This window comes from Cladophialophora immunda (assembly GCF_000835495.1).
Source record: "Cladophialophora immunda strain CBS 83496 unplaced genomic scaffold supercont1.5, whole genome shotgun sequence".
Taxonomy (NCBI): domain Eukaryota; kingdom Fungi; phylum Ascomycota; class Eurotiomycetes; order Chaetothyriales; family Herpotrichiellaceae; genus Cladophialophora; species Cladophialophora immunda.
The window spans coordinates 692675-703441 of NW_015622545.1; the positions used below are offsets into that span (position 1 = coordinate 692675).

General features: G+C 52.0%; 2 protein-coding genes across 2 annotated transcripts; one reads left to right on the plus strand and one right to left on the minus strand.

Moving 5' to 3' along the window:
* Positions 1 to 210: 210 nt before the first annotated feature.
* On the minus strand, positions 211 to 3369 carry PV07_08611 (uncharacterized protein). The gene has a single exon (XM_016395798.1). The coding sequence runs from the start codon at positions 1112 to 1114 to the stop codon at positions 635 to 637; it is 480 nt and encodes a 159-aa protein (XP_016245654.1). The 5' UTR covers positions 1115 to 3369; the 3' UTR covers positions 211 to 634.
* On the plus strand, positions 1179 to 2347 carry PV07_08612 (uncharacterized protein; the record flags this gene model as incomplete). Its single annotated transcript, XM_016395799.1, has 2 exons — positions 1179 to 1663; positions 1747 to 2347. 2 exons carry the CDS (start codon positions 1179 to 1181, stop codon positions 2345 to 2347), a joined length of 1086 nt encoding a protein of 361 aa, XP_016245655.1.
* Positions 3370 to 10767: the final 7398 nt, after the last annotated feature.

A 10767-nucleotide genomic window follows, 5' to 3' on the forward strand; every position in this document is an offset into this window, starting at 1 on the left:
AAGGGGGCCTTCCTGCAAGTCCCGGTGGCCGTGGTTTGGACAGTCAACTCATGAGCGAGCCTTTATAATCGAGGCGAGTATCGCTACAGCCCGCTACCCTGGCCGCGGAGGAACTTTCTCGGTTTGCCCAAGTGTCCAGGAGGGTGGTCTAGCCAATCGGGGCTATGAGATGCACCGTGACCAATCGGGTGTATGGATGAGCTGATGAGAATGGGAAGAAAAAGGGGGCTCCACTATAATCGCAGCCTTGCTTCTCACCGTTTCCTCGGACTACTAGACAACGAACGTACCCTTTCCTCAGTACTCAATCCCAAAACAAAGAAACAACAAAAACCATTGATTCGTGGTCTCACCATTTCCGCACCCCATCCCCCTGATTCTTTATCTTCACATGCGGTCAAAAACGAACCCCCTCTGTCTTTGTCCCAGCCATAGGATGACTGTGCGAAAGACATTAGAGGCGGGTGCCAAGTTCGACAAAGAAACACCAAGACACAATCAATGACCTTGCGGCAATGGCGCAGCCTATGCACACTATCACTGTGCCTGGGGACAAGGAATCGCCGCGAATGAAGTACCTCGATTGTGGTCTGCAGACAATAAACAAAGGAATTCCTTGCACTGACTTACTTCCTTACGGCCCATGTTTGGGCCACACCGAGAAACACGTGTGAGACGAGGCTGCAATGCCGAAAGACCTCGTTTCCAACTTCCTCTGCCCCCTGGGGCCATTTGGGCTGGATTTGCGCAAGAGGAGATGCAACGCCCGGGGCGGCGAGTATGGACCCGCCGGGGTCGGGGTGCTTTGGTGTTTGTCTCTCCCAGCGCGAGCCGCAGATGTGTCTGGGATTTGGATTGTCAGAAGGCCCTTGTGCGTGTTGAGACACGCTCTGAAGCAGCACAAAGAGCCATAGACAAGCTGGGAAGACAATTGCTCCCGCGAGTAAAGAGAAACTGCCCTGCCTCTGTTTGTGATGGCGACACATATAGAAGAGCCTGGGCAGGGCAGTACCAACTTCCTTGACACACCTCGTTCTGCAGTCCCCTTCGAGGCTTGCAATCTTCCCTTTGGCCTTTGTACCTGAGTGTTCTCGAAACCAAAAGCTTCATACATACCAACCTCTCATCCACCCCCTCGAGCCCAAAAACAGAGAATACGTCAGAGTCATTCAGTCGGCATGGCATGCTTCCATACAAAAACCCTGGAAGTCTCTGAAATATGGGCACTCAATCAAATCACGGATCCGGGATCCAAAAGCCAGAGAAAAGAAGAAAAACAAGAGCGTATGGGTCTGGATCGTTTGAAATCTGCCCAAGCAATAGCTTCTGGTATGTCCAGGATTGCCGAAAAGCAGAAGAGCGGCGGGTACCGTTATACCACCAAACCTAGGTTGTTTCAATCCCTCTTGAACAAACTTGGCTTCGTCCACGATGGCCTAACCTTCTGGAAAGGCCAGTTCAAGCCCAATGACAACTGTGTCGTTTCCAAAACAGCGACGAAAAACTTGGAGAACTCCTTGGAAGAGTTGAAGAAGCAAATTCACGCCATAGACATGCATTTCCACCTGGGGGAAAAAAAAATGGGACGTTCCCGACGTTTCGGCAATATGGCTTCTGCTTCAGTTGGAGTATCAGTCCATGGAAAACCCTCCAAGAGATCTCGGTGAGAACCCTTCGTGTCATTGGATTCAAAGAAGGAATTTTGCTGACCCAGAATCGTCTAGCTGGAATCCGTGACATGCTCAGTAAGTTTGAGCTAGGATTGCCAGAAAAAGAGGGCCGCTCGGCCACGGGCCTTCCTGCCACCATCGCCGTATACGCTGATGGCGAGAGAGTCATCTTTGGGGAGTGCAAGTCGCGATGGTATCCTTTTCGTGTGATGGACAACAACTTCAAAGATATGCGACTTGACCGACTTGGCCGACCTGGCGGACGGAGCCAAAATGAGGACCACTACAAAGAAGTGGAAGCCAAAACGCAAGGCCTAGATGCTCTCGTGGTTGCTGAGGGAGGGAATGATGCAGACATCGAGGCACTCGTTCACAGGTTGGATTCTCAGCAGGGAAAGAATGCAGACTTCATGGCACTCGTCCACAAAGGGAAGCTGCGCGCATATAGCCTCTGCTATGGCGAGGCAGAAAAGTCTTTCAAAGCATGTAATCCGTGTCGCAAATGCTTTGTCTTGTATCGTTGGGGTGACCAGCAAGACAAGAAACCCGGCCAAAAATCCAATTCGGCCCTGAACTGTGCCGAAGACGACATCCATTTGCAGGAGAAACACCTTGGAAAGTGCCGTTGCGACGAAGCGCAACAAGTTGACCCGCCAACAACTGTGTCATCCGCGTGACTGGATGGAAGGGAGACTGACCGATTCATTCGTGTATCAAAACGCCATCAGCATCACGGAGACCAGATCGGAAGGCTGTGATCACAGCTCGAGCTCAGATATCTCCGATCTGTGAACGTCGTGGGAGCGACGAGTGGATCGAAGACGACGTCTGTTCCGGAGTCTTTTGTCAAAAGTCCTGTTGGGCAGAGAAGTTGGAGGAATGTTCAAAGGATGCGCCTAGGCGACAATGTTGCCATCCCTGTTGCATTTCACTCTCATGGCGGGCCACTGTCAACTCCAACCACAAATTGACGCCTATGATTTATCCCAGCAGCTGTCCTGGAGTTGTTCTGCGCACCTGATGCATCGCTGTTCCACCGACTTGTTGAGCTCAGGATGGTAGCTCGACTCATGTGCATTTCTGAGTCTGAAGGGCCCCTATCGAACGCATATTTTGATGACCAACTTGATCCAGCACGGGCGTTCTACTCCGAACTCAAGAGAATCGTTCTGCGTGGTGACATCTCTCGCCGCTGGCCAGCGTGATGTGAATATCCCACAGATTGAGCCATGATCACTGGAAACGTCCTCGAAGTCGACGAACTTGACGGAATCCTGACACGTCCAAGATTCAATATGGTCTTTTCTCACCCAATCCGACAAAAGCGTGTGCTTGCAGCAACACCACCACCCACCTCTTTACCTGGGAGTCGGTCCGGGGCTGCTAATGAGGTGTCGTGTGTCAAGAGGGTAGTGGGAGATGAATGCGAGGGCCGAGCCTTGTTTCTAGGCAGAGGTAGATGGTATAGGAGGAAGAGGGGAGGCGAGAGAGACGAAGAGTTGTTGCGAATAGGGAGAGAAATAAAGAGGAGGGAGTCCGACGTCTGGAGAGGGAGAGAGCAGCGACTCGGCGCGGTTGCCCAGACGAGCTCTCAAATTGAAGACCTAACAGGGTAGGGTGGAAATCTGTCAATTTTTCAACATTCTTGTTACATTGACGAAAATCAGCAGCTCCTCAAGCTGACCCTGATTTGCCAAAGTCTCTGAGTGTTTGTCGTGAAGCTGAGAAACAGCCTCAACGACGAACTCCATCAAATTCTGATCTAGTCCCATATTGATCTAGTCCCATATTAACCTAATTCACAGCTTTGGTATCACGTGATATGAACTCCAATCAATGCAACCCGCTTCCTCGTCCCCAGGCCACCTTTCCTCCCAATCGCTCGACTTGTAATCCATACATTCGAATTTAGATATATACTCCGCATCTTGCTCTGTCTTCACTGTAATTATTGCCTAGCCCTAAGATGGCGAGGAACACGCTCGACCAACAGCACCGCGCTCTCGGTTTCTTTTTCTCCGCCATGTGAATAGCAATGACACTCGACTCTCGCGGAATGGAAAAAAAAGGGAAAAAAAGGAATAAGTCAATACCCGAATGAAACACTTAACGAACTCTCTCGGGCATCCTCCCCGCGCCCCTTCCTCAGATATACTCTCAAAACCATCTCATCAGCTTCACGCGGCTGCACAAGCGGATCACCGCGACCGCGATCAATATTATCGGCCTCCCCCGACGTGACCTCCCCTTGTCTTTTCTCTCGCATTTGCTTCCAACCGTCTATCAAATTACAGGACCCCTGTGGACCTAGTTGGTTGGTGGATCGCTTGGTCCTGTTTGGAGCGTCCGTGGATCGTTGGAATCTTCACCAGCCAACACACCTGACTGCAAAAGCTTATCTCGATACTTCTTCAAGCCACGTACCGTAGCCGAATACCTCTCTGGTCGTGCATCGTCCCACGAGTTCCAAATAGGATCACGGCCGTCCACGATCACTTGTGGTCTGGGGCTCTCCTTGTCTTCTGGATTGACCTTGCTGACACGTCCACCAGCATAAGAGCGGCGTTGTGCGATGCTTTGCATGTCAGAGAGTGACAGGCGCCAAACTGCAACAGGGTCTTCGGATCCAATGCGTCGCCACACACCAGAATCATCGTATGTCCTCAAATAGTATTCTCGCCCCCCATTCTCGGCTTCTACCATGTCAATATCGGGGTCGGGGTCGAAGACTATCCAAAAACTCTTGTCGGCAGGATGAAGCAGGATGTCAAATGGAATTGGCCAGAGCCATTGCCAGGGAGAGTATCCATCCATATCGTCTCGAACGCCGCTGCAGATTTGGCTGACCCTTAAGCCATAACTTAAGCTTGAGCTGTGTTCTGTGTCCTCGGGTTTCTGGAGATGTCGCGGAATAGTGATGGGTGGGTCAAACTTGATCCACCTTGCGTTCGTTATCTTATCCTCAGTTTCGTCATACTCCGTTTCATCATCCCTCGATTCAGCGAACCAGGGCCACCAGCGGTACTCTCGACCCTTGTCTCGACACTGATCGAAATAGAAATACCTGTTTCCACACTTGAACAGCGGGAATGGGATAATCGGAGTCTTATCTCTGTTGGGATCGTCATCCAAGGAGTTGTTAGAGGGGCGCTCAAAGGTGTGGTGTATGTTCAGTTCCATATCATCAACCTGCTTCGGGTCCCAGATATCAATATGCTTGATCCATTCGCAAAAATCGGTCGGAATTAATCTTGAAGCCATGAGCCGAGCATAAGACTGTTCTTCGATGAATGCGGTGCTACCTGGTTCTTTAGGATCTTGATCCCAATTCCACCTAAGCAATTCTTTTTTACGTGACCAAAAACGGCCCATCTCTTGCCATGGGCTTTCGCCTATATTGGTGTGAGCCACATTCATTCGAGTTTCCAAGCGGAGTTTTACCTGTTGATCTATCAAAGTCCCAGTGATCCATCCTCGCTCTGAATTCTAGAAACTCTCGCCGTAATTCATCCGTCAACTCCAGTTCCGGGTTTTCGCTCGATGGATTCGACATGATGTCTGTGCTATCAATGAGGTTGCTGTCGATAGGAACAATAACGTATTTTGGGTGAGAGGAGCGTCATGGAGAAGTGCTAGCGTGGAATAGGAGAAAACAAGTCAGGAACTCGGGTTAAATACCCAACCCGAAGGAGAATATCTGCAAGCGAACAGACAAGGTCGGACTGACTGTCCACTCCTTTGGAGGCAAGGATTGAAACAATGTGGAGTGAGATAGTGCGAGTGAAGAGCCAAAGTCTCTTTTTGTCTCTTATTTGGTAAGTTTCCGCATGCGTGCGCGCGGCGAGGATTCAATAGTGCATATGGACTCTGTCCAAGCGCCCGAGTGAGGGCGGCGGAGGCCGTTCTCACCAGTCCTGGTGCAAGGAAGATGCAACCGGAACGAGAGGGCGGTGAATGACCTGGCGACTGCGATGGGAAATTCAACCTAGTTCTCGAGCATAGCTGGGTGGTTGATCCCCCAATGTTAGGAATCTCACAGTGTCCAATGCAAACGAGGTCCATGTTTCTTCGATATTTACACTTCTGGCAGCCTCAAGGGCGCAGACCGAGAGACTTGAACTCGCTCCGGTGAACTTTATTATCCACCCCAAGCCGTCTCTCGGAATGGATGGGTGGGAAGTACTTGCCTTCGAAGCGTGAGTAGGGCACAGCAAGAGGGCCTCCAAATCACCCCATCGTCCAAGTTCGAGTGCCATGCCCAGTTTGACGACAGTCTCTCGCTCCCCCGTCGGTGAGAGATCGGCTAGAGTATCTCGATAACACTTGCAGACTCGTGCTTGGATAGATGGCTCTTTGTCTGACGCGGCCTAGACCACCAATTTGAATGCGGCGACAAGTCGATCGAGAGGCTACGCTTGGTCCCCTACTGGTGGGATCTAAGGCCGCGTCAGGATGCTTGGAATGCAGTGAACAAAGGATTCGACGAGGCCTGGACCCTCGATCCGGGCTGTCTGCGAACAGGAGATACAAAGGAAAACAGATAGACCTCTTCTCGCATGACTTGAGCGCGATGAGACTGCGACTACTGATCCCGCCACTCTCACCATCTCGACGCCTCTCGTTCTCTGGAACGCCTCCTGCCAGATTGCTTCTGCCCAGAAACCCGCACTCGGGAGCTGGTCGATATGTTCAAGGCAATCAGAACTGGATAGTATGGGGGTGTTGACACTTGATGCCACCAAGACAGAAGACTGGCATACTTCACATGACAATGATCACCCAGGCTCCGGCCCAATGCCCTCCAATCGCAATCTACATCGAAATTCCAGTTGGATTTGACAATGAAGGAGGAAGACAAAGCATTCCTGATGACGCAGTAACGTGGCCGGGGAAGGCGTGCGATTGGAGAACTGGTGTGGAATGGCCGTCTGGACAACTATGGAATGGCTCTGTTGTCGGGGCACCCCCGTGACCTGCGCTTCTGAGGTCGGAATTCGGGTCTGGGACATGGGTTGTGTCGACTGCTTAGCGGGACATCAGAAACACGGCTATTTATACCAGTGTTGACTCTCCCCCGGTTATTATATTGTTATTGCTCACTACCAGGTAACTTGACGGGTCGGGTCAGGGACAGGCTGTTCTTTCTTCAGGGCTGACATTTCTCAGCCAATCTCCAGATGTCAAGTTATCTGATGCTTCTCAGTGCTCCCATCTTCATTGCGACAATATCGCAAGAGCAGAGGTTACTATGTATCACGTGCTGAGCGAGGAATCTGACTTCACTGGGTCCCAAGCCAGCTGGTGTACGTTTCCGCTGCCCGTGGAAGATGTTGTCGACTCAGTGCCCGTGGCATCACATGCCCGTTTGACCGTTGACATATCTCCTTACTCTTTAGTGACTACCCCACACTTCCTCTGATTTCCCATAGGCGGCCTCTTCAACGGTCACAGCGGACACCAAGCTCGGGGTCCTCCTGGTCGTCGGATCGCTGGAACGCGGAGGCGCTTCACGAATTCTCTGAAGCTCTTCAGAGACTCGTGTGAGGCACTCTACAGTGCTGAGAGGATGCCCAGAGGGTAGGGAGCAATACATATCTTTCTTTGATTCTGGACTCTTTTCAGCCGTCCGCGGCTGTGGTCCTCTATGCCCCTTGCGACTCCACGTGGCGTTGTGCATGAGATATTTCTTAGCATATCGACCGCCTATGACATTTGGAATTGGTGTCTATCACCGAAAGGTTGCATTCCCACCGAGATCGACTCTGTCGTGAGGCAAGGCAGGGTTGCGAGGCTTTTGACGGACGCAAATTGACTCCTCTTGTGTGATAGGGTCGGGACGAGAAAGGTGCGTTATCGGCGTGGGGACGGAATCCAGAAGCGCTCAAACTCCCTGATCAGTGTCCACAGTGAGTGGTGCGGAAGGAGAAGGCCGACACGTGAGCAAGAGGGAATTCTGGACATCAGCAGCCTACGGTGGCAGAAGAAAACCACGCACCCAGATCTCAACTCGACCTTGATTTGGCCGCTGGGCATTTTGAGGAATACGGGGAACCGGTGCGGGGAATTGCCCTGGCATGCCGCTTTTGTTTGTTGCCGTGTGACGTCAACTCTAGTCGTCCAAGCAACTGCGGATTGGGATGATGTTCAGATTCCTCGATAATCTCCAGCCATGTTCCGTGTGCTTGCAACTTCCTTTGCTCAATTCCCCAGACGCCTCGTCGGACGAAGCTTGAGACGCGATGCCTCCTAGCATGCGGTTGTGACTTCACATATGCCTCTTTTGATGGTCACCCTAACGGGCAGACCAGCTTCCAGCCAATCGACTGGCGCCAAACGACCCCTCCACCCGAGATGACCATGCTTACAATGACTACGGGTAATGATGACTACGGCTAGCTGGGAAGAGATTGTCAAGAGGTGGGCGACGTTCACATGGCATCCTACAAGAATTGACACCTTGACACTGGGCGAGAGGGACCTGGGTGTTGGCTTCAGGACCGAAGAGTTGGCCGGGTGCGGCGTGATGAACCCTGTTTGCTTTGTCCAATTTCGAGATTCTCTTCTGGAAATTTGCCTGCGCAAGGACACGCGAGCGGGCCTCGTGGCCGTCATTCTCTCCGCAGCCATCTTTCGTCGCTTCCTTTGCTCACACAACTCCCTCGCGACATGTTCCGCTTCTTCCTCATTCTTGATGATGATTGAGCAGTCACCAAGCAACTTCTTGGGCAAGTCATACCGTCTTGTTCTTGGCGATACGGACTGGTCTCTCGTTGCTCGCACTCGCAGGCCGATGATCCGACCCCATGCGTCCTTGATCCTTCGAGGCCAGCGGTACGCCTCCCTCTGTTGCGCTGTTTCACGGGCTCGACATATCGCTTTATCTCGTGCTTCGCATGATCCACCAGTGCCGGCATCAATTTGTTGTTGAGTTATAGGGCCGGCGCTTTTTGATCCTGACGAGGACGCGAGGATGGATGAACTCCAATGCACTCGACGGGTTCGTCCAGGCGCCAGAATTTCTCCGGCTCTGTGGGGTTATCTTCGAGACGTTCTCAAACATATATTTTTATACAGTCCTCTGGTGAGAGTGAAGTTTGAGGTCCAGTTGGCGGTCTCCTGCATCAGCGTTTAGTGAAATCGAGTCCAACCGTGACTCTTGCTTGTTCGGCCTCGCTAGGATGAAGCGATGTTAGATAACAACCCGCAAGGACTTAAACAGCGTAGAATCACTGTCTATGGCCGTCACTCGAACCGTTCACACTCCAATATGTGCGCACACGTCTGTTCACGACCGTCAAATGAAGCGGGCTCAAGATTGTGATGCCGAAGAAGTCGTTGCAACATTATTGCCCTGTTTTTTTATGCTTCCTCACTCAGAGCGATTCTGCCGAAAAGTGGCATGGCGAGCATTTGTTCTTGACAACAATCATGAACTCTCTAAGAGGGACCGGGAAGAGACGCTACTAGAGAGAAAAGTCTGTGAGGTTTACGAGCACTGTGGCATTTTTGCGATGCTGTTGATAGTGTACAAACAGCCTTGTCCAGCCTTGTCCAGCCTCTTTCAGCCTCGTTCAGCCTCGCTCAGCCTTGTCCAACCTTGTCCATCTTTTTCAGCTATTCACGTCAGAGTCTACGCCCCCCAAACACATGAAACGGCTGTTGATGTCCTCTCAAATTCTTCTATGGTGATCCACGCTATGGCGCTGTGCTCATCCATGGAATACCACATTTCAAAGAGACTCCAACGGTTAGTTCCAGGGAGGAGTTCAGAACCATCTGCTGCGAAGTGACAGCAAACCCGACCTTGGCAACGTTGTCCAGCCTACATATGGCGCCTTTTGGACTGATGATGAACTAAGACATGTCCTTTTAGTGGCAATGGCAACACCTGAAAATGCTGGGCCCAGAGTGAGGGGGTCTGGATTCACCTCTCGGGCTCGACGAAACCTTCTTCCCTCCTGCAAGGAACAACCAAGCGAGTGGGTTTCCACCTAGGCCAGACTTCGACCGCCCTATGGTTGCCCAGTGGGGTGCAGGGCTGTCAGTCGGGCGTCATGCAAGGAATTGTCGACAAAGCATCAGGCAAGAATAGGTGTGAGGCGGAGAATCCAACAAAAGCCGGGAAAGCCGGCGTCAGACCCTGGCCGACGCCCTCCGCATCTGCGAGTGCGCGATGCTTCGAAATCAAAACTGTGTGTTCAAGGATGACAGGATGACGGCCTCCCGACCCGGCCGTTCGGCGATTAAGCCTGGTTCCCCGGATTATTCAAAAACAAGCCACGCAGTCCTGATTCCATTTGCTATGATGGCTCCGCTACGCCGGCCGGAAGAGTTCGGGCATAACAGCGTGGGCGCCGTCATGCATCGTCAAGAGGAAATGTATCGTGCCATCTCGCAGAACCAGTTGCATGTTCTTGATATGCGGGTGTTGAAGCTGGGTGTCCCGTCCACCATAGCGGGGAGGGGGGGATGACACAAACGCTCAGGACGGAGCCCGCCACTGCCCACCCATACTGAATCTTTCGAGGACATAGGCTCTAGAAACGGTTGGCTCCATTATGGGCTTCGTGGATGCGCTTGCCGTTGATGTATAGGTTGTCCTCGACGATCACCAAGGGCGAAGCAGGTGCAGAATGGGTACTGTGCCAGCTCAAAGGAGGGAGGACCTTGGAGCCACGAGTCAGCAGATTGACGGGTTTGATGCTTGGTCTAGAGGACTCTTCAGCAAGACACCGCGTGACGTGTTACTGGCACACAAGACTTCGGGCTTTCAAGGGACAAGGGCGAGAGAAATGTGCCGGTGTCTTTGGTTGGACGTTTTCCACAAAGTATTTGGAACTTGCACGAGGGCTTCAAAAGACGGGACTTGCCCTAATCTCGCCGGCCAGCATATTTGATGAAGATTGAGGCACTCGGCATGGTTCAGAGAAGCGAGTGTCATGTACGGCAGGACAATCCAGTCCTCTTCCATGTGTTCCACTCCACTTTCGAAAACCTGGGCACGTCGGGTCCAGACAGCTTCGGAACCATCGACGAATTCTTCCTCAGAGAGTCCCTTGAGCCGAGATGAATGGCAGAACGGGCATGAGCTTCGATG